The sequence below is a fragment of the Drosophila subobscura genome, chromosome A (assembly GCF_008121235.1).
Source record: "Drosophila subobscura isolate 14011-0131.10 chromosome A, UCBerk_Dsub_1.0, whole genome shotgun sequence".
Classification (NCBI taxonomy): Eukaryota; Metazoa; Arthropoda; class Insecta; order Diptera; family Drosophilidae; genus Drosophila; species Drosophila subobscura.
The window spans coordinates 18,577,554-18,599,886 of NC_048530.1; the positions used below are offsets into that span (position 1 = coordinate 18,577,554).

The 22,333-nt window shown below is 49.9% G+C and overlaps 4 protein-coding genes across 18 annotated transcripts in view; 2 read left to right on the forward strand and 2 right to left on the reverse strand.

Annotated features, from left to right (window-relative positions):
* The window catches only part of LOC117903367 (amyloid-beta-like protein), a 74,893-nt gene extending 54,952 nt beyond the window's left edge, over positions 1-19,941 (reverse strand). For all 8 annotated transcript variants that reach the window (XM_034815338.1, XM_034815336.1, XM_034815331.1 and 5 more), the window contains exon 1: positions 19,923-19,941. The gene's annotated coding sequence lies outside the window, so the exon portion shown is untranslated. The remainder of the gene's footprint in view (positions 1-19,922) is intronic.
* On the forward strand, positions 1,182-2,761 carry LOC117903368. The gene is made up of 2 exons (XM_034815339.1): positions 1,182-2,597; positions 2,662-2,761. Exons 1-2 carry the CDS (start codon positions 1,243-1,245, stop codon positions 2,759-2,761), a joined length of 1,455 nt encoding a protein of 484 aa, XP_034671230.1. The 5' UTR covers positions 1,182-1,242.
* Positions 3,811-5,205, forward strand: LOC117903370 (endochitinase A). Its single transcript, XM_034815341.1, has 3 exons — positions 3,811-4,001; positions 4,103-4,158; positions 4,226-5,205. Exons 1-3 carry the CDS (start codon positions 3,978-3,980, stop codon positions 5,058-5,060), a joined length of 915 nt encoding a protein of 304 aa, XP_034671232.1. The 5' UTR covers positions 3,811-3,977; the 3' UTR covers positions 5,061-5,205.
* LOC117903366 (protein sidekick) overlaps positions 5,923-22,333 on the reverse strand; it is an 82,738-nt gene continuing 66,327 nt past the window's right edge. For 2 of the 8 annotated variants that reach the window (XM_034815328.1, XM_034815325.1), the window contains 9 exons: positions 19,272-19,391; positions 18,699-18,854; positions 15,606-16,034; positions 14,617-14,802; positions 10,038-13,271; positions 9,694-9,972; positions 8,907-9,227; positions 8,491-8,828; positions 5,923-8,413 (listed from right to left, as the gene is read on the reverse strand). In XM_034815328.1, coding sequence (XP_034671219.1) covers positions 8,171-8,413; positions 8,491-8,828; positions 8,907-9,227; positions 9,694-9,972; positions 10,038-13,271; positions 14,617-14,802; positions 15,606-16,034; positions 18,699-18,854; positions 19,272-19,391 — 5,306 coding nt within the window. In that variant the 3' untranslated portion in view covers positions 5,923-8,170. Of the gene's footprint in view, positions 8,414-8,490; positions 8,829-8,906; positions 9,255-9,484; positions 9,509-9,693; positions 9,973-10,037; positions 13,272-13,470; positions 13,489-14,616; positions 14,815-15,605; positions 16,035-18,698; positions 18,855-19,271; positions 19,392-22,333 lie in introns of all 8 variants that reach the window. The other 6 variants (XM_034815321.1, XM_034815322.1, XM_034815326.1 and 3 more) reach the window with 6 other exon arrangements.

The following is a 22,333-nucleotide window of genomic DNA, read 5'->3' on the forward strand; positions in this document are numbered from 1 at the left end:
AGACTGAGAGACTGTGGCTGAGAGAGCGAATCCAACTGCAGTCTTTGGGGGGCCGAATTTAAAACGCATTAGAGCGCCATTAAAAGCAAATTAATCGAGGAACAGCTGAGCAGGAACTGCACAATTCCTGGCCTAATAATCTTGTCAGTCCAGTCACGCCATCAATCGAGTCCACCTGGCACTGGTCCATCTCCTCCCACTGGAACCCGCTCATGAATGGGAATTCCGACTCTGAATGGACACCGATCGAGCCTTGAACTCTCCTCTTTCTCTGGAGCCCTGCCACGAAAATGAATTCTCCTCAATCTGTAATTAGTTCGAGTTTTACAAGCGCTGCATGTGGCATGCACCATGCAAGCGCCGATTGATCGATCAAAGCTGCTGCTGCTGCCACAGGCTAATAAATCATTTTTCCATTTTCATTCTACATTTTCCCTCCCCATACATATGTATATGGGCAGTATGGGCCATCTTCCCCTTATTGGCCTTCCCATGGGCTCTTTCAAAGTGAGAACTCACGATCACCCGGAGGTCTGTCCGTCTGTTTGTCCGTCTGTCCGTCTGTCAAAGGCTATTAACCCCATTTTTCGGTTAGAACGTTCCACTTGTTCCACACTTGCGGCTGTCTGCCCAGCTCGGGCCCTGAGAAACAACAAGTTGCCCCAAAACCGAAAAAAAACACGGCCAAGGCAGAAACGAGAGCGCAGAGCGCAAAGCGCAAAGCAGTGGAGGCAGGGGGGAGGATAGGGGAATAGGTTGAAGGTTGTCTGCTGCAGCGCTGATCATCAAAGAATCCCTCAGAGTTTCCACTTCCATTTCGGTAATTTAATGCTGGGAAAGGAGAGTGGGGATCGGTTAAGAGTGTTTTGATTAATCTCAGTTTTGACAGCTGTCCAGCCGATGATTCGGAATGGGCATGGAGCAGCGCAGAAGCATCTCTAATCCATGACAAAGGGATCGCAGTCCTGCGGCAGCTGCAGCATTGTAGAACGAACTCGAACTGCTCGACCCAGTTTGGACCTACATTACGCACATTGGAGTGGACTGTCGAGTGGCTAGTCGTGGCTTGACCCACTCCCAGTGCCAGTGCCAGTCCCAGTCGAGAACGAGTTGTGCGATTTTCGCCCAAAACGAAAGTAAGTTGCGCCACAAACCCCAACCGGAACTCTAAATGGGCCCAAAGCCAACCCAATTGTGCACCTTATAAAGCCATGGGTTGACAGTCCCTGGCCGACCATTCAAATGGAGGCGATTGCCACTTGGACACTGGCCCTGCTGCGGCTGCTGCAGCTGCTCAGCTGGAGCACTGCGATGGGACGCTACTCCCTGGGCACAGAGAAGGAGCAGGAGCAGGAGCAGCGCCCCCTGTGGATTCTCGAGGATGGGCTGGCGAAGCGGCAGCGGGAGGAGCGTGCTGACTCGGACTATGCGACCACAACCAGGAGGCCTGTGGGATGGCGACGAAATGATCGCCAGCCGGGCTCCATTACCTTTCTGGTGCGGCACGAGGAGCGTTCCGCTGTGGCTCCAGCTCCAGCTGCGACTCGTGGTACGCTGCCACAGCGACGGTTCATGATGCCGCATCGCCTGCAGCTGCCCCACCAGTATGTGCAGCCGCGCAGAACGAGTCCGGGCAGGAGCAGGGGCAGAAACCATCGCAGGCTGAGCCAGCAGCGCCGGCGGCTGCCCGTCTTCGACAATGGACCGGGTGACAATGTGCTGGCGGGGGCGGAGCACCCAATCTTCGTGTACAATGGCACCAGGGGCGAGATGATCCTCAACACCATGCTGAGCGCTCGGCGGTATCCCATGCAGGAGCCGGTGCCCGGCCAGGTGCTCTATCCCCCCTCGACGCCCATGTTCCGGCCAAAGCCAATTGTCGAGCGGTTCCGAATGCCCGGCCAACGGCAGCTGCTCAACCTCACGCTCATTCCCTTCTACGCCCACGAGGCCATCACCCCCAGCACCAGCACCAGCACAACCACAACGGAGCTGCCACCGACCACGCCCATGCCAGCGCCCTACGAGACGCAGCTGCCGCGCAGCCAAAAGAAACGGAAGAGGAAGGAGAAGAAGGCCAAGCAGTACAACGCCTTCCACTCGCCCCAGGAGGTGGTCCAATGGCAGACGGTGCTACGGCGATCCACTGGAGACAATCACCGCCAGAGCTCGGACACCGAGGGCGAGTCTCCTGCAGAGGAGGAGCAGGAAGAGAACGAGGTACTGCTGCCAGAGCATGACTGGCAGGCGGAGGAGGATGATGCGCTGGTGGAGAGTGTGGAAGAGCAGGAGCAGATCGAGCAGCAGGAAACATCCACAGCCAGCCCAAGCAGCGTCAGTCCCTTCCAGATCGTCTACTTCGATGAGAGTCTGGAACGACCCGAGGCCGACATGCTGGACAGCACCACCAGCCCACCTCCACAGCGGCTGAGCTCCCGCTATGCCCTGAAGCGGGAATACTACGCCTTTCCGGTCTACACGCTGGGCAAGCTCCTGCAGCCACAGTCCCAGGCGGAGGAGGAGCAGCCGAAGATCGATCGATCCGCGAGAAGCTCCTCTGAGCATGCACCCAGCACTTGGTTCATCCTGAATTCGCGGTGAGTCTTGAAAGAGCGGCAGCCAACGCATTTCGCAACTGATCTTCTCTGGTTTGATTCTCAGCTACAAGGGACCGCATCACAGATGGCCAGGCACGGGCGTGGACAACCAAACGAAGTACTACACATCCAAGTACATAGAGAATGCATTCAGGCCACGATAGATGCTCGAGAGTGTTTTTTAAATGTATTAAATAAAGACTGTATGGGAGATCAAAGATGTCTTTGTGTGAATGGAAGCGGAACAGAACCCTTTGGCCCAACAATTATGACAATGATCCAGATGATCATTAACGCCTCTACGAAATCACACACCCAGAGAGAGGGAGGGAGGAAGAGAACCCAATGAAAGATCTCCCCTGGAGACTGTTTAGAGATGGTAATGGGAACAGTCATGCGCGCCATAAAGGGCAGTCATAAATTCCTGATCGTAAAACGTTCGAAACGATGGGCCCCAAAAGAATGGAACATCTCTATGGGGTTGCATAACCCCCCGCACCCATCGGGCTGTGCGAAACAATCCACAAGTGGCAGTAGGCAGTGGGCAGTGGGCAGTGGCAGAGGCTGTCCATCGCATGACCCAAATTCCAGAACTTTGAAGAAAGTCCGAAAAATTCAATGTGTTAAAAAGCAAGGCGGAAAACAACAGCCTCTGGCTGGGGGAAATATCTGGTGTTGGGGATTGCAGGGAAAAGTCATCAACAAATTTTTATGGCCAATCGAATGGATGCGGTGCGGTGCGGTGCGGTGCCCTTTCAAGCGATCCAATCGAAGAAAACCCTTCGAGCCGTGCCCCCTACCCTGCCCCCCGGTGCCCGCAGGCCAGCGGCATTGGATCCATCATTCATTCAATCATTTTGTCAATGATGCGGTTGGTGGCTGGCTCTCCCCGCTGGACGCACGTTCATTATTATTATTGATTTCCCAGCTTAGTTTTCGCTCTGCCCAACACCGGGAAGAGGCTCTTCTTCAGGGCCTGCAATTAATTTTCTCGTTGTTCTACGAGTTGTGCCTCCAACTCCAGACTCCACAGACACACAGGGAAAACCCGCTTGGTGTCGGCCCTTTACATATGTTCTGGCTGTTCCAGCTATTGCTGCCATTGCTGTGGGGCAGCAGCCAAAGATCGAGCAGAGGCTGAGTCTGAGGCCCATCCCCATTCCCATTTCACATTTCCCATTCCCCGCTGGTTGGCTCTATAAAAGCTCGAGTCGCGACTCTTTCTGGCCTTAGAACAAAAGCAACAGCGAACGCGAGTGGCTCTCGAGTGGCAGTTACAACGATAATTCGATTCCTTTTTTGTTTCCCTTTTTTTTTTTGACACTAAAACTCCCAAAGGATACGGGATTCGTCCTAGTGCAGTGAACTAACTAGAACAGAATGTGGCAAAAATATTTATTTGTGGTATGTGCAAGAAGAAAAAGGATTAAAAGTGAATCAAAAAGTGAACAAAGTCCTCAAAGGCAGAACCCAAATGGATGATTACATTTTTGCTCTGCTTACAGATTCTCGCTGGATTGATTGGTGCCGCCAATGCCTTCTGGTGGCCCAAAACCACAACGTGAGTCCCTCTCTGGCACTTAAATCGCTTTCTGCTTAACGCTACCTCTCTGCTCCTCTGCTCTCAGGGAGTCTCCGAATGCACAGATGCTGCAGCAGATTCCGCTGACCTACTTCCGCACATACACGTACCAGCCGCTGGCTGGGGGACCCTTCAGCGTGCCCTTCTTTGGCTTTGGAGCAGCACAGACGCCGCTCCTGTCGCCGAGTTCGCACTACGATCCGTATGCGGTGACCAGCTATGCGGCTGCCCGGCGGCACGATGTCGCCGCCAAAACGGGCGTGACGCCGCCGGCCAGCAGCTCCACCAGCACCACTAGCAGCACCACCAGCACCACAACACCCGCCCCAACAACGACCACCACCACGACGACAACAACTCCGGCACCCACCACGACGACCAGCAGCACAACGACGCCTGCACCTCCGCAGGCCCCGGAGGGAGCCTCGTACTCCGCGGGCGCGGGCTCTGGGTCTTCCCTGCTGCGCTACGGAGAATATCCGACCTACACCCGGCGGGTGAGCAACCTGTACAACGCCCGACCGCAGTACCCGTACCCGGACTACTTCAACTACCAGCCGCAGGGCGGCTTGGCGGAGCCAGGTGTGGGAGTGGGAGTGGGTGGCACACGCATCCAGTTCGTGCCCTGCATGTGCCCCGTCAGCGTGCCCAGCTTGAGCAGCTCCGCTGCTCCGGCAGCCGTCGGCAGTGCGTCCACATCCAATCCGGCGGCGCGTCACATCGACAGCCATGAGATGCAGGCTGACGGGGAAATGGATGCGGATGCAGAGATGGAAGCAGACCCAGAGGCCGGTGACGATGAGGAGGACATGGAGGACGATGAAGGTGTCACCAAAGCACAGCCCGACCCCCAAGAGACAACATCGAACAGCCCCGTTTAGCCCCAACATAGGTTATGTCCTGCTCTCGTCCATAGTATTAATGAAACACCTCGACTGATTTGCCAGTTCTAGCTATAAATGTATACCTACTATATATCTACAAACTATGATTTAAAATTGGATAAACTCTTTTTTTTCTCACATTTATTGCTACAAATAATAAATTGCGAGCCTCAAAAATATATAAAATAAAAGATAAATTTATTATTTCATTTACTTAAGTTTGAATTGCATGGCAACTCTACCGACAAAAGGAATATAAATGCATTTCCAAATAACATTACCCAGAAAACATTTCTGATTTAATATTCTAGCATTCTCCCACGCGACTCCCACAAGACTCTTTTCGGCGATCCGATTTGGTTTACTGGGTATAGAGCAGTGGTCGGCTAGGCACTGAGTTTTGTGTGCACAGACAACAGACACGAAGTCAAAAACGTTTCTTGCTTCTCTGCCGCTGCGTCTGCCCAGCAATTGTGCATAGAAAACCCGAAGATGTTTCTCTGCCGCTGCGGCTGTTCTATGTGCATTGGCCGAGGCCATACGAACTTTTTACGCTGCGCGTGCCGACTGCGCTGCAAAGTGCATACGTCGCGACGCTGCCAACCTCTGTTATGGACACATTCACATGCCAGCAGTGCGTTTGTTTTGCAAAGACAGTACGCAAAACGGACCCCACTGATCTGCGGCCTAGCCCTTGCCTTTGCGCGTGGAACAGGCCATGAACTGTCTGATAGATCTGGTAAAATAATGAGGACACCTCAGCAACAGGGAGTATGAAATGATAAATTCAAACGATTCCATTCACATGCACTTTGGTACATTTAGTTAAGTGTAGATATTAGTCATTATAATCTGATGCCTGGTTAATTTCACTTTCATTTATTGAGTCGTTATTCGTAAGTTTCATCAAGTACATTTACACATTTATATGGTATCGTTATAAATATTCTAATACTTTGCGCTTGCTGCACGACGATTTCAACTAATCCGGGAGTCCAGCCCAGCCCGTGTCTGGAGCTCCCACCATCACCATCACCGCTGCCGCCCCGCTCCGCTCCGCTCCACTTCACTACGCACCGCACTGATCGGCGTGGCGGGGCGCAGGCATCCAGCGTCGGTCCAATCAATACATCAATCAACAATTACAATTACATTTACTTAACTAGAGATGAACTTGTGCACCGAGTCTTTGAAGTAAGGATTAACATTCAAAAAATCGTTTTCAGCATGGAAAAACCTTTGATCTGACATCTCACATCACACACTTGATGCGACAAATGCGCCAAAGTTGTTGTCTAAACTTAGTTAATGCATAGGCTAGTAGTACAAAAAGAGGAGATACAAGTAAGTGTACAATTAATCGAGGGAAAATATATAATCAGTCATTTAAGTTGTATGTAGATATACGTACGTACACATAAATACAATATAGTAAATGTAAATATAAATATAAATATAAATATAAATATACATATAGATATACAATACCCCCACGCCTATCCGTGCCGCTTTAATATATTCATATATTCACACACACACATACGATTAGATATGAACTGTTTGTTGCTTAGCGCAATTACAATTACAATTAGAATTACAATTACAATTACAATTTACGATCGGAATCGAAGATTTCAAGAGTTTTACCCTAGAGTTTTGCTTTGCCCAAGCTTCGTTTGCGCCTCAAACTTAGCTGGAAAAAAAATCATCTCTTACCCGCTAGTATACAATATTGTTTGTATATATTTCTGTACTTTAACTTAGTGCTATCTATGTATGATCTCGAACTATCGTTCAGAAATAATTCTGCTTCTGCTTCGAATCCTTTTACTTCTGTGTCTCGTTTTCGTTTTCGCTTTCGCTCTTTGTGTTTGTTTTGCTTTGTTTTGTGTGGGTTGCAGTTTGTCGCTTATATTCTAAAGAAAATTGCATTAATATGGCCTATATATCTATATGAATACGCACACATACACATATACATATATATTATATGTAAGTACCTATAAACCTATCGGAGGAGCTGCCACCGGCCAACTGCCACCTTTTGCTGCGCCATCCATGCCGCACATAAAATCTTCTAATCTTCCTTTGCTTTCACTCCCAAAAAAAAAATACATATGTATATATTTCTATATTTTCTTACACGAAATGATTTTTGTATGTTGTCGTATGCATATTTTTGTTTATCCTTTGCCTTCGTCCTGTTTCTCATGCGCATTGCCATGCCCCTTCTCGTCATCTTTTGCTATAACTTTACCCCCATTTGCACTGGCCGACCGATTGCATCGGTGACCGTCTTCTAAAAACAAAAACTTCTCTAGCTATTCCTTTCGAAAAAGTTAATTTAAAAAAAAAAAAAACGTTTACCCTCGAGCGAGGGTTTGTCGATTTGTTGATTTTTGTTTAAACATAATGAGATTGCGAGCAGATCGATCATTCAACCACACACAGGTGCGCCGTGCCACGTGCTGAACACACACATGAAAATCATTTAAAAAAAAAATATATTGAATCGGGCGAGAGTCGCTTTATCACAGGACCTGCGCCTTCGATAAATGCCAAGAGTTGCGTTTGGCTAGTGCCAGGTGGCGACGTGGCAACGGACACACAAACAGAATAAATACAACACACAAACACGAACAAAATAATAACTTAAAGAGCGAGTAGAGTGGAGTAGTCATGCTTGGGGACATAAGGGATACACACGAAGGAACGAACGAACGAACGAACAAACACACTTTAAAACTAAATGCTGGTAAATCTCAGATCTCTCGTAACTAAAAACTAGAACTAAGGACATACAGATAGATAACTTTAGATACCCATGTAGCAGCGCCTCGCCGCATGGCCAAAGAACCAGCGAGAGCCGGAGAGCAAGACAGTAGCTGCAGGCAGGCAGACGGTCGTCCGATTGCCAGCTCCGTGTCCAAACTCCTTAGAACTCCTCCCGCTGCAACTCCAGCTGCGGTTTGGCTTCAGCGTCCGTTTTCCGTTTTTCCGTTTTTGTTTTGCGTTTTCCACTATCCCATTTCCAATGTTCAGACAAAAGTCTCCCGGATGACGGTGCTGCTGCTACCACGGCATAGATCTTAGAATTCGGTTGATTGTCAGACAAATGACGAGAAGCCGGGCAGTGGTGCCCTCGATCTGGCCATATTATTGACAATAATCTGGCCACCATTGAGGCTCATCACTGCACTGCCCTCCGGCTCGGAGTCTGTGTAGCTTGAGTAGTTGCGCACCGGCTTGGTCTTCTTCCAGGACTGCCGCAGCGAGTCGTTCACGTTCGCATAGTGATTGACGAACGAGTGCGGATCGCTGCGCACGCTCTCGTTCTCGCTCTCCGAGTGCTGTGTGGAGAGAGAGGCGCCATGTTACTATTGGTTCAGCGAGTGCGAAAAGCCTCGCACAATTAGAGCCGACATACCTGGGATGCCTCCGAGCTGCTCACCTCGGATGGCTTTTCCGTAACACTGCTGTCGTCCGGATTCTCGTCGTAGCACTTCAGGCTCTCCTCATCGCTGTGGTACGCCACCGATGCGGGCGAGGGTCTTGGTGGACTCTTACCCAAATGCACACTCACCGGCTGGTGTCGATTGGTAGACTTACGTCCGAGGGTTCCCAGGGTTCCGCTGCGCAGAGTTCCAACGCTGTTCAATGTCCCAGTGCCGACGCCGTGACGCGAACGATACAGCTCCAAGGCCAGCTCCTGGCGCTCATCAATCGACATGGCCATCGATTCCTCCAGCGTCTTTTGTGCCTCCTCTGCAAAAGGGCAAGCAGCAAATGCCAAAGATTGATTAGTTCCCAGATTCTCTGACCCAAGATTAGTCCCAGACTTACGCTTGTACTTGTAGCTCTTGCTCTTCACACAGAGCACCGCAATGACCATGACAATGATGACGATCGAGGTGGCCGCTAGGGAGACCATGAACCATGTCTGCCTATAGAATGGCTTGTGCTGCAGATAGCCGTACTCCAGATGCAGCTTCGAGGGTGTCAGTATCGAGTCCTTCGAGTAAACAGGGAACGAGATTCCATACTTATTGTAAGCAATTACCCGGAACAAATACGCTGTCGATGGCATCAGGATGTGGTAGCTGACGGTAAACTCCTTCATGGTTCCCTTTCTGGACTGCTCAATCTTAGTCCAGCGGGAGTCGTCTAAGCGAAGATAGGGAGGTCTATTAGCTGCGTTTCGAGGGGGGGTTAAGACGTTAAGATGTTAAGGGTATTGCTTTTTGCTACGATTAGTTCGGGGATAATTGCAACGTGTATTAGTTCGGGTAGGGGGCAAATAATACAACGTGGACGGGGACAAATACTCGTCAACTAAATCTAATTGCGGGCTCAGTGGGATCAATGGATTTTTAGTTAGTTAATTAGTCTGGCTCTAGCAACTACTGGATGGCAATACTTACAAATAAATGAGGGCTCTCCATTTTCTACGCAAGCATTTTTTATGTTTTTTTTTTTTTTTTGTTTGTTTATGGATAAAATACATTTTTGGATTTAGAACCAAGCCACCAAACGTTTAATCAAATAGAAGGGATCGGAATAGAAATAGATCAAAAAAATGTACAGAATTACAGCCACCAGTCGCTATGGATAGTCTTTGAGGACCACTCACCTCGCTTCTTGGCCTCGATGAGATAGCCCAATATGGGTCCGCGACCCGAGGGTCCATTCACCCAATGTATCTCCACGCTGGACAGTGTCTTGGTGAGTGTGAGATCGCGTGGCGCCACTGGGGAGCCATCCTGGGGACCCGTGGTCACATTCGCACTCACCGCCGGTCCATAGTCATTCGTTTGAGCGCGCACGGTGAAGGTGTAGGTGACCTCCTCCTCTAGATTCTGCACACGAAGCGTCGTATTGGACACCTTTTGCTTCACCTGCTTGCTGAATTCTGTGGCGGAGAGGGAAAAGGTTTAGCTGAGGTGTTCCAAGAGCTGCGATCGATGGGGGGCTTACTTTCGTTCTCCTCGGTTGTCTCGTAGGTCACCAGATATCCAACAATCTCGCCGTTGAGCAGCTTGGGCGGATCCCAAGTCACCTCCAGGCTCTGCATGGTAATGTCCGAGAAGCGCAGATTGAGCGGGGCACTGGGCACGCCCGGCATCGTCTTGACAGTCACAGGTGCTGATCTGGGGCCATCTCCGGCTGGGTTGAAGGCCAACAACTGAATGCGATACTCGGTGAACTTGTCGAGGAAGACCAGGCTGTGCGATGTGGCAGTGGCCGAGACCACCTCGATCTCCTCCTCGAATTTGCGGCCCGGCTCCAGGGGCTGCGGCGACCAAGTGACCAAATAGAAGATTTTGTAGCCGAGAATCTCTCCGTTTTGGCTGCTCTGCTTCGGCGGCTTCCAGCGCAGTCGCACCTCTGTGCTCGAAATGGCTGTGGCATCCACGCCCCGCGGCTCTCCAGTGGGCACCGCTTCGCCCACGTACACGGCAGTTGGCGGTGTGGCCGGGCCCGGTCCTTGCGAGTTGAATGGCAAGACCACAATCTCGTAGTTGCGATCCTGCTGCAGATCGGACAGCACCACGCTGTTCTCATTGATGCCCATGACGTCCGTCTTGGGTGTGGACTGCAGGGCCGGGGCAAAGTCCGACAGCTGCTGGTACAGGATGCGATATCCGCCGGTGGCTGCATCTCCGTTCCACATGCCCGTCTCCAGGGCTCCCCACTGCACCCGCACCGAGGTGGTCGTAATGGGCACCACCTTCAGTCCGCCCACACCCACGGCAGGGGCAGCGGGCAGGGTGCGCACCACAATGCTCTCGCGGCTGAATGCCGACGGGCCCAGATCGTTGGTGGCCTGAATGCGGAACTGGTACGTGGTGTACGGACGCAGACCGAGCGCAGTGTACGAGCTGAGTGTGGGATCGACGCGCTCGGGCAGTGGCTGCCAGCGTCCCTCGTTCTCCCGCATCTCCACGGTGTAGTAGCGCAGCGGGGCGAAGCCATCGCGGCCGGGTGTCCAGTTGAAGGTGATTTGGTGGGCCTGGATCTGACTGCGCGACACCTGCGGCCCGGACGGTGCCTGCGGACGGTCCCTGTTGTTCGTGGTGTAAACCAGCACCGAGGCCGTCTTGCCCCAGCCGAGGCGTGTCTGCGCCGTCACACTGAAGCTGTAGTAGCGCTCGGGCATCAGTCCGGTGGCCCGGAACGTGCGATCCGAGGGCGGAAACTCGCGGCTGTAGTTCAAGTTGGCGCTGCCATTCAGTGTGTAGGTGACCTGGTAGGCCAGGATCTCGCCATTCGGGTCCATGGGCACATCCCAGATGATGCGCGCCATCGAGAAGGTCACATCCGGGAAGCTCACATTCGACGGCGAACCGGGCGTATCCTCGAACGTCTGCACCCGGATGGGTGGGGTGCTGAGGGCTCCATTGCCGAGTCGCGTGTAGGCCAGCACCTGGACGTGGTACACCACAAACTTCTGCAGCTCGGTGAGGGTGGTGGTGAAGGAGCTGTTGTTCGGTATCGTCTTGTACAGCACCTGCATGCCGCGCTCCGTGGCCGCGTAGTACACCTTGTAGCCATCGATCTGGCCGTTGCGATGGTGCGGCGGTATCTCGCCCCAGCGCACCACCACCGTCGTCGAGGATGTGGCATTGGCCTCCACATGCAGCGGTCCGTAGCTGGGCACTGCTTCCCGGGTGCGCTCCATGGCCAGGCCGCTGTCCAGGGAGCAGCCCACATCGTTGCAGGCATTCATGATCACCTCGTAGAGTGTCCACTCCTCGAGGCCCTCGAGCACATGCGAGTTGGCCGTGTGATCCTCAATCATCACAGAGCGGGGCGGATGCTTCGATGGCTTCCCGGTGCGCTCCATTTGGCGGTAGGTGACGTTGTAGCCTCGCGGATTGCCGAACCATTCCATCTGCTGCAGGGGTATCCAGCGCACGCGCAGCTGCAGCGCACTCATGGCGCGCACTGTCACATTGAAGGGCGCGTGCATCGGCTTGGCCTGGATCGTCTGGAAGTCCTTGGTGGGCTCCGAGGGCCGTGAGCTGCCCACCACATTGGTGGCGCTCAGACGCAGTCGATACTGTGTAAATGGCATCAGGCCGGTGACGGTGAGCGTCTCCGCATCCGGATCGCTGATCTCGCAGAGCGTGAACCACGTCATGTTGCGCGCCGTCTGGGCCTCCACCTTCCACTTGGTGATGCTCGAGTTGCCATCGAAGCCGGGCGTGAACTGCAGCACCACCGAGAAGGCCTCAATGTTGGACAGGGCCAGCGTGGTGGGTGCATGCGGCAGCACTGGCTCCACTCCCGACTGAATTGTCGCCGTCTTGGGCGGCCCACTGCCCACCCGCGTCCAGGCGCACACCTCGAACCAGTAGTGGGTCGTCGCCTGCAGCTGATTGACGGTCAGTTCGTTGTCCTCGGCGGTCAGGTTGAAGAACTTGATCGTCTCGGGATGATCCTTGACCTGGTAGCGCACCGTGTAGCCGGTGAGGATGCCATTGGCAAAGCGCGGCGGCGCCCACAACACCTTCACGGATCGATCGGAAACATCGTCAAAGTGCAGGGCCGTTATCTCGTCCGGCACATCGTCCAGCGTCTCCACCGGCACCATCTGGCTGGCCACACCATCGCCGGGATCCGTGAAGCACAGCACGGTCACATTGAACTTGGCAAACTTGTCCAGGCCACCCAGCACCGTCGACTGCTCGGCCAGCGGATCGATCAGGCTGGGCGGCACCGTCATCATGCGCCGCTCAATGTCCCGCTCCTCCCCGTCGACATGCCGTCGCTGCCACGCCTGTATCTTGTAGCCCTGGTTGATGCCGTTAATCTGCTGCGGGTTCGGCGGCTTCCACGTGATCTGCGCCGCCGTCGAGTTCAGCGCCGTCACCTTGACATTGGTGGGCGGTGCCTCGGGCACACCCTCCTTGGTCTTGATCTTGGCCCCCTCGGTGTAGACGCCCACGCCCATGTTGTTGAAGGCCGCAATCTGCACGATGTAGTCCTTCCACGTGATCAGTTCCTGGATGAGAAAGTTGCGCTGCGCCTCGTTGGTGATGTTCTGATAGCTCCACGGCACATTGTTGTACCCAAAGAGTCGATAGCGCAGAATGTAGCCCAGGATCTGGCCATTGCGATGCTCCTCCTGCGGCGGCTGCCACTGTGTAATGATCTCGGACATGGACCGAGCCGAGCCGACAAAGCCCACAGGCGGACCCGATGGAGCTGTGGAAATGGGAGTCAAAGGAGGGAACTATCAGTGGACTGTTTCCTAGAGCAATTGGAGGAGTGTTTGGGTGTGTTCAGGTGTGTACAGGTGTGTGCTCTGCGGGCCCAGCTTCCAGTGGGTTGGTTCTAGCTTTGTGTTGTGTGGTGTAGTGTGTAGGAGTGTGTTTGTGGGTGTGTGTGTGTGTGTACCATGTACCTCGGTAAAGCGGAAACTCTACGCGCGTTTGATCATCCCAAACGATGGGCAACGATGGCGTTTTGCGATTTGACGACAACGATAGCAATTAGAAGTACAATACATACAGGAGGGTTTCAGCATTAGTTCTTTACACTAGTATACAAAACAACATTTTATGTACACATTTAAAAGGTATACGAGGAGTCTGCACACTCATATTTGATTTAATATCAAATCAAAGGCGGGTAAACAAATTTCAAAGTTTGGGCTTAACAATCGACAAAAAATAAATAAACAGAAAAAAAAAGAAACAAAAACCAAAGACGAACAAAATCAAAATACTGAGATCTCTGCTAATCTCTATGCAGTATTACTTGTTCCTAAAGCAGCCACTAAATAATATTTGTGGAGATTGTTAAGGATTATGAAGCTCTTGATGCGACATCTCAACTTCAATTAATCGGCGATCACATAGCCTGATATTATCATTTAAATGATCAATAATTCATAGGCGCATCATGAAATCGCTCTTCAATCTTTTTTACCAGGACAACCTCTCCGTGATCATGTATCAGACATATGGTCTTTCCTTCTGACGAATGGCTTTGAAACATTCTTTACTTTCGCGCCGATTCAAGGTATTATTTATAATTTTTTTTCTGCTTTGTTTTAATAAGTTTTTAAGTTTTCTACTCGATCTACTCTGCTGATTCTTATTGATTTGTCAACTAGCAGAGAGGGACTCATGTATTTATAGAGCGTGAAACATCGGAGCACATCCTTTCAACTCTTTAGAAGGAAATTTCCAAATTTGGGGGATAGTTTCCACAGTTTCCCCGCAAAAGGATTTGGAAAATAGAACCAAACAAATGGCTGTGCTCTTGGGCTGTTCAGCTTACACAGAATTCGACTGGTTTTAGGGGAAATATTCGAACCATTCTGTGTGCTAGAATATCGCACTTTGGTAATACAAATATGAAAGATAAACAAATCAAAGATAGTCAAAAAGAGCAGAATATATCCCTAATAAAAATCAAAATGAATTGAAAGCAACAGACGACACACACAATACGATAATACGAAATACAGAGGATGGTACAAAATAAATTGGATGGGGGAGCGGGAGCAAACAAAGTGAAAGATTAGATCTTATTCCGTACTCACCTTCTTGGGGCAGCTCAACGACATTGCTGGGCTCCGAGGGGGAGCCCTCGCCGACGCGATTAACGGCACTCACACGGAACTGGTAGACGGTGGCCGCCTTGAGGTTCTCCAGCAGCATCCAGCGCTGGTTGGCCGACACGTTGCTCAGTTCGGTGATCCAATTGAGCAGAGGATCTGGAACTGGACCTACGAATTTTTCTGTGATGTTAATGTGTTGAAGGGAAGCAAACAAAGAGAGAAGAACAACAGACAGACGGAAGGACAGGCGAAGAAGGAGTCGGGGGTGAGAGAGTTTCCAGCGAGATTGATAGAGAGAGAGAGAGTGGAGTTGCATGTAGAAGTTGTGAGAGTAAGAGGTGGTGGATTAGTGGTGAGAGTAAGAGTTGGTGATTGGTGGTGAGATATGATGTTGATGTGTGGTGAGTTAGTGCATGAGTTGTGGTGGTGGATAATGATAGAAGTTTACAGCATGATCCGTTGTGTTGGTGTGTGTGTGTGTGTGTGTGTGTGTGTGTGTGGATGATGTGTGACGATGAAAACGAAGTGCAAAATACAACAAATTACAATTGAAAATTAGTTAATCAACGAATGTACCAACGGTTATCATTAATAATATAATATAATAAAAATACATAATTATAGGAAGAAACAAGAGATAGAGAGAGAGAGAGAGAGAGAGAGATGGAGATGGAAAGAGAACATAATAAATGTATCAAAATCATGTATTTTGTTTTCTTTGTTTTGTTTTGTTTTTTTTTATGGAAAATGCTTTGAAAGTTCCTTTCTGGCCTCACGGAACGAGTCGGTCTTTATCTTTATGTAACGCTGCTTCCTTCCACCTGTTCTGCCCCGAGTTCTCTTTTGTTTGGGTATAAATCATAAATCCAATTGGAAATCGGAGCATTCTGCGACCCGCAACCCGCAACCAATAGCCAAAACTAAAATACCAAAAATAGGAAACCCGCAAAAGAAGGAAGAGTAAAACTTACCCAATTCGGAGACCTCACGTCGCTGGATAATAAATTTGGAGATTGGACTGTTGCCATCGAATCCGGGTGTCCAGGACACATTGATGCTGCGCTGCTGTGGCTCCGGCAGACGCTCCACCCGCACATTGCTGGGCGGAAAGGGCAGCTCGATGACACTGAGCCGCGCGGCCCTCGTCTCATTGCCGCCCGGCGACGTCACCACGCACGAGTAGCTGCCGACGTCGCTGGCCCGCACCGCCTGGATCTCCAGCTGGCCGTCCGCCTGCACGCCGATTCGCTGCGAGTTGCTGATGGGCGCCATTTGGCCCTCGCGGTACCAGTCGATGTTGTACGGCACACTCGGGTCGCTGGACACCTTGCACTGCAGTGTCGCGGTCAGGCCCAGCAGCACGATGGTGTCCACTGGCGGCTGTATGATTTGTGTCCGCACTGCGGGCAAAAACCAAAGGCGGAAGAGAGCAGCAGAGAAGGGAGAGAAGAAGAGAACAAATGGGAAAAACGGGAAAACATTAACAACACGGCAATGCAGATTAAAAGTGCCGCGAGACGATGGCCAATGTTGCAGCGAGCGACCGCAAGTGGCAATGACAAGTCCTGACAGCGTCCCGCCCCACTTACAAATGGACAGACGGACAGACAGACAGACTATGCGGCGCCCTTTCCCCTTTCCCTGCTTCCGTACTCCAAGGTGAAGCAGGGAATTAAGTTTTAAAGCCCCCCACGGACTGACACACGATGCCCGTACAGTGGCAGGCGGCCCCGCTGCCGTTTGGGCATGCCCGGCTAGGGGGTTGCTGGAACCGCAAGTCCAAGGAGCAGCCATGGATTTCACTTTGATCCTCGCTGTCTTTTATTTTGTGTTAGTTAAACGACTCCAACTACAGCGCAGGGGCAGGTGCAACATGCAAAAATGAACAACAAATAACTCCCACATCGAGCAACTACAACATTTTCGGCATTCGCGTTTCACGAGGTATCCACGCAGTCGCTAGCAAAGTTCAGTTCAGACTTATTCTGCTTCTCCTTTTCTGTTTGGCTTTCTCTTTTGATTTTATATTTTATTTTATTTTATGCATGTTTTTGTTTCTTTCACTTCCCGGTGCTGTTCTTTTCTGCTTGTTTTCTCTCGCGCGTTCTTTAGTTTCTGTTTTTTTTTTCGGACTTTATTTTTTAGCTCTTTTCAGTCACTTGGCCCCGCATGCATCAAAAGTTCAACGTGCCCCGTGGCCCAGACATTGTTGGTGCTGCTTGGTGGGGGGACTCCACCCATATGTAGCTGACTGGGATCAACCAAAACTGAGCCTTGGTTGAGCTGAATGGCAGCAGCACCAGCAGCAGCACCAGCGAAAGGTCCTTGCAAATGGAAGTTTTATTCTGTGTGGCCCCGTTTCTTTTTTCTTTTGCCGGACTTGGGCCACCACCGCTGCATTTTATGCAACATCACACACACCAAACACACACACACACACACACACACACACACACACACACACACACACACACACACACACACACACACACACACACACACACACACACACACACACACACAGCACACACTCCCTTTGAGTGGCGGAAAACCTGGCATCATTTTGATGGTGCTGCTGCTCCTCCTGGTTTTTGGCTGAGCGACAGCGTGCTCTCACCAATTAGCTGCACTCTGATGTTCCCTTTTAGAGCTTAGCGAATGGCCAAAAAAATACAAACAAACACACACACACACACGCACTCGTATGTGAGCAGTGTGTGGCCCAACCCAGTCCAGCGAATCAACTTTAATTGCACAAACAACACAATGGCGGAGAGCGCGGCGGCCACAGCATTTAAAAAATTATTTGAATCGGTGCCCGGGCCCTCATTCTAACTGGGCAGTCTCAGTTCGCATCATGCTGTGGCCAAGAGCAGATTTTGGTATTATTTCAAAAGCAATTGATGCTCTGCCCCGACTCCCACCCAGGAGCACCGCCATTCGGGAGGAGTGTACTTCAAATGGAGGGCTCCACGAGCCACGAGTGGCTGCCATCGCGAATGTTGAATGGTAAATGGTGAATGATGTTGCTGTGGAGCTGCTCTTTTGCTCTGTCCCACTCCCGGCCACCCAATGACATACATTATTATTATTGGACCATGCATTTTAGTTGATTTGATGCGATGTCAATGCAGGCAGCAGACAGCAGCAGCCAGCAACTACTGCCACATGTCATTGGCAGTCAGACAGACAGATGGACAGGAAAGAGCTACGGCAGAGTGTGGCATAGAGAGATTTTTGGGTGGTTGGTAGACCCATCCAACCACACGCAGGTGAAGAGAACTTTTCGTTAAGTAAACTCAATTTGAATCTCTTTTGTGGTCACACGGCTGACAACATTTCAGTTACAGTCGAGTCGAGACGAGACGAGAAGAGCAGGATGTGCGTTTGCCACATCAAAGGCCTGTCACCAAACAATTGATGTTCGTGGTGGCAGCCAGAGAGAGCGAGAGAGAGAGAGAGAGAGAGACAAAAACCATAGTTAGAGCTGAGGCTTATATGGAATTTGTGGGGCTTTTGTTATTGCTGTGCCACAAGCCAAACTCTTACGCATGGAATGCAATCACTTGAAAATGCCACACAAAATGCAGCAACAAAAAATATGCACTGCCAGGCCAGCACAGCAAATAGAGTAAGTCGACTAGCGGATGACTATTACTATCCTGCGATTATATCATAAAAAGCACCTAAAATTTATGGCCATAAATCACTTCTATCGTTGGGTAAAGTGCGCATTTTCTGTTGTTGCTAAAAAGCAAGCTACCCTTTTCGCTGGTTGCCACACAATTACAGGGGGTTGCGGGCTATGTGTGTGTGCAGTGGGTAAGCGAAACAAAAACACTCGGAGTGCCTTGTTAACTAAACGTTAAACACTCAACACGGTCGGACGTAGACCAGGGCCAGACTCAGGCCCAAACAGACTCACTTAAAACTAACAGACAGAGTGAGTGAGTGGTGGGGCACAGGCAGCAAGCAATTAAATTTCGGCGACTCGTTGGGGGTGATACCTGGCAGGGGGCGGGTAGCTGGGAGGGGGTAGGTGGGAGGCTTTTCGGTTAACTCACCTAACACGCTCAGCAAGGCCTCACCCTTGACGCTGCCCGCCTCGTTGGCCCGCACACAGATGTAGAGGCCCGCGTCCGTGGCTCGGATGTTCGAGATGAGTAAATCACCCGATTCGAGTATCTGAACGCGACTGGATATCTCCACCAGTTGGGTTTCTGTAGTGCCAATAGCCGTTAGCCGTTAGCCGATGGCCGTTAGCCGATGATGATTTAAGCGTTGATTGTGCGTTGATTGTGAGGCGACAGGACAGGCCAGGATGTAGCACAAGTAGCAGTAGTAGTAGTAGTTGTTGTGGTAGTAGTTGGTTATTAGCAGGTGCACATACAGGACACATGATACAGGATACAGGATACAGCATACAGCATACAGCATACAGTTAACGGGTTGCGATTGTTCAACGATTTGGCATTTGCATTTTGGTTGCGGATTTGATTTTTGTTCATTTTTCGTTGTGTGTTAGGATTATCAATTGGTTAGAGGGCATACAAAAAGAGCGCACAGGACACACGGGAGATACGAAATAGAACATGGAATTAGCATTAGCATTGGGCACACATGACACAAACACTCACCGTTGTAGATCCAGGTGACATTCGGATTGGGCGAGCCAATGGCACGGCATGAAATGGTCGCATCCTTCCCATCCAAGGCGGTCACATTCTGGGGCGGCTGCTCAAACACCGGTGCTGAGGCTACGCAAAGGAAGATGAAAAATCAAATTGGATTAGAGATTAGAAGTCATTGCTCCTTTGTAACCCACTGCAGCGGGCACACAGTTTGATTGAGTAGTTTTGGGTGAGTAAAAGTAAACTTGTTTGGGTGTCGTTACGTGTATTAATCAAGTGTCTAACACAAAGTACAACTAGTTGGCGTATTTATAATTATTTTCTAAGTCTGTGTAGATCTTATGTACACTCGGCAGTGGCACTAACTATCATTCCATGCACTTTTCTTAGCCCCTCCCTCCCGCATATCAATATTCTCTTGCCTTTTTTTTTTTGACATTTCTCGCTTTCCCACTGATTACAGCGATTAACCGCTTCATTGGCTCAATCTTACTTCGATCCTTCGCTCCTTCGTTGGCACAGAGCTGACTTTTGCAATTATTATTACACGGAATTACAGGCAGGGCAATTAATCATGATGCTCGATGCTCGATGCTCGATGCCCGCTGCTGCTGCTGCTTGCCTTCCCTTTTGTTCTTCTTTTGGTCAGACACTGACACTGTTTCTGCTTTCTGCTTTTCTTTTTTCGGATAATGTAAATTATTTATTGGATTTTGAGTGGCACACACACACACACACACATACACACTGCTCCTGCCACTAGCGAGTAATAATAATGATGGCAATGATGATGACGCCGCCACGTCGCTTAATTTTTCATTCTTATGGCCAAATGCCACGCGCCGTTAAAGCCATATTAAGGCTATAGCCAGCTACTTCGTCTCTCCCTCTACCCCACTCTCTCTTAGTAATAATATTCGCAATAATAACCCATGATAAAGCAGTACCCCCCCATCCCGTTAACTACGCTTATGTAAATAAGTGCATAAAATTACAATAAAAGTTTTACTCCGCGCTCTTGCTGTATTTTTCTTTCAACATTAAGATATTAAGTTCTCCATGTCCATGTTCGTTTGTGTGTGTGTGTGTGTGTGTGTGTGTGTGTGGTGCGCCACAAGGTATGCAACAATGTTGCAGCTGCAAGCAAGCAGTGCAATTGTTGCAAAAATCATAAAGACATCAACTCTGCTGAACAGTAAATCAGTGGACAAAAAAATGCCATATGCATATGTACTATAGAGTGGGCAAGGAGGGGGTGGGGAATGGAGGGGCGGTACAAGGGTAAAGTTACATCATGCGGACAACTTTAACTGTGGGTTAAAATAATATACAGGAATACATATACGAGTCGCAAACAGCAAACGGAGTTCCAAAGTTACTTCAACCGGGGAAACCACAAAAGACGATGGATAGACGGGAGGGTTGAGGGTGTGACGGTTGAGGGTTGTATTAATATCCACTTAAAGGGCCCATTAAGCCAATAAAAGGATATTGAAGCCGGAAAGACAACCGGCAAGCGACAGCTTTATATACTCCGGCCAATTGATGCATTTCTGTACGCCATCGGTTCGAGTTTTGCCTGCATAAAGCCAGCGGTGAACAAAGAGGAAATAAGATAGAGAGAGAGAGAGAGCTGCTAAGCTGCTCTGCGATAGAGAGAGGTGTCAATTAATAAATTAAATGCAGGGAATTAATGTTGTAAGTGTTTAAGCATCTGCCGTGACTATACTTATTTTTGTTTGATTAAAAAACGAACCAAATAAGCGACTAGTGATAGCAGTTAGCATTTATGGCATTTTCTTAAGAGGAAACCCGAGAGAGTGAGAGTAAAAAAGAGTTTGTTGGGATAAACATTTGCATCTTTCCTATGGGAAATAATAATTAGCGCCAATTAGCGATGAACTTGCTCAGATTTTAATGTAATGTTTTCAAATGCAAAGTAAATAATTCAGTAAATTGATTGAATTATGCTGTTTACAATTGGAATTTTTGATAGCAAATAATAACGAGACAAAATGGACTATTAATTGGTTGATTTTGTTGGTCCTTTTGTTAACTAAAATGAAAACAAAAAATTAAAAGCCAAAAGGCCTGGGAAAAAGTAATGCAAAATTTAAGAAAAATATTGCCAGGAAAGTCCTCTGGGCAGCAACGTGTTAAGTGTACTTAAGCTGACTCTCTACCTCAAAGAATTTCCTCTCTCTCCCCCCCTCTCCTGCTTCTGGATCGTCCCTCTGCTGTTGCTGCAACCCCGCCTTTGAGCCACAGTGTTTTTATGGCTCACGCAAGGCGCATATTAAAGGCACGAGCAGAAGCGAGGACCCTTACAAGGGAGAAACAATTTGTGGCACACTTGTGGGGGTCGAGGGAGCAGCCAGCAGAGGAGACCGGACCAGGGCGGAGCAAAGTGAAGTGAAGCGAAGTGAAGTCAAGTGAAGTGTACGGCAATGGTTAGTTGCATCTATGCGAATGCTATCTATGATATATCCGAGGGCCAGGACCCAGTTGCCAGGCCAAACCCAACAAAATTGAACTGGAACCGAGCTGATAATTGTGGCCGACTGATTTATTTGACGTTCAACATTGCGTACTGTCGGGGCTCCATCCGTTGGCTCCATTTCTCCATTTGCCAATGTAGGCATTGCCACTTGCCATTTGCCACCTCTTGCCCGTCGTGCCAGCGTCGTTACGTTGGAACGTAATTAATTTCAAGTTGACCCACTAAAGAGGTTGCGCGCCATCAACTTAAAGTCATAATAAAACGCTCACTCAGGCCGGGGCCACCAGAGGAGAGGTCGGTCTTGGGGGCATGGCATGCGATGGCAATAATTGCCATTACTTGGCCATTGAAGTGGGTCTGCGCTATGGTCAGCCCCACAGCCCACAGCCCCACAGCCCCACACCATCCTTGGGGGAGTTACAACATTTGCATGGGAATCGCCGTTTGCCGTTTTGCCTACGTCTTTTGTGTCCGCGCTAAAACTTGGCGGACTTCGGTGCCTCGACCCCGCCTCACGCCCGATTAAATGGTTTTTCGTTTCAGTTTTTCCCCGTTTTAGTTGTGGCTC

Coding starts and splice junctions, on each gene's coding strand:
- LOC117903368 (XM_034815339.1), top strand. CDS start 1,243: ATGGAGGCGATTGCCACTTGGACACTGGCCCTGCTGCGGCTGCTGCAG. Junction 2,598..2,661: donor TGGTTCATCCTGAATTCGCG/GTGAGTCTTGAA, acceptor TTTGATTCTCAG/CTACAAGGGACCGCATCACA.
- LOC117903370 (XM_034815341.1), top strand. CDS start 3,978: ATGTGGCAAAAATATTTATTTGTG. Junction 4,002..4,102: donor GGCAAAAATATTTATTTGTG/GTATGTGCAAGA, acceptor CTCTGCTTACAG/ATTCTCGCTGGATTGATTGG. Junction 4,159..4,225: donor TGGTGGCCCAAAACCACAAC/GTGAGTCCCTCT, acceptor CTCTGCTCTCAG/GGAGTCTCCGAATGCACAGA.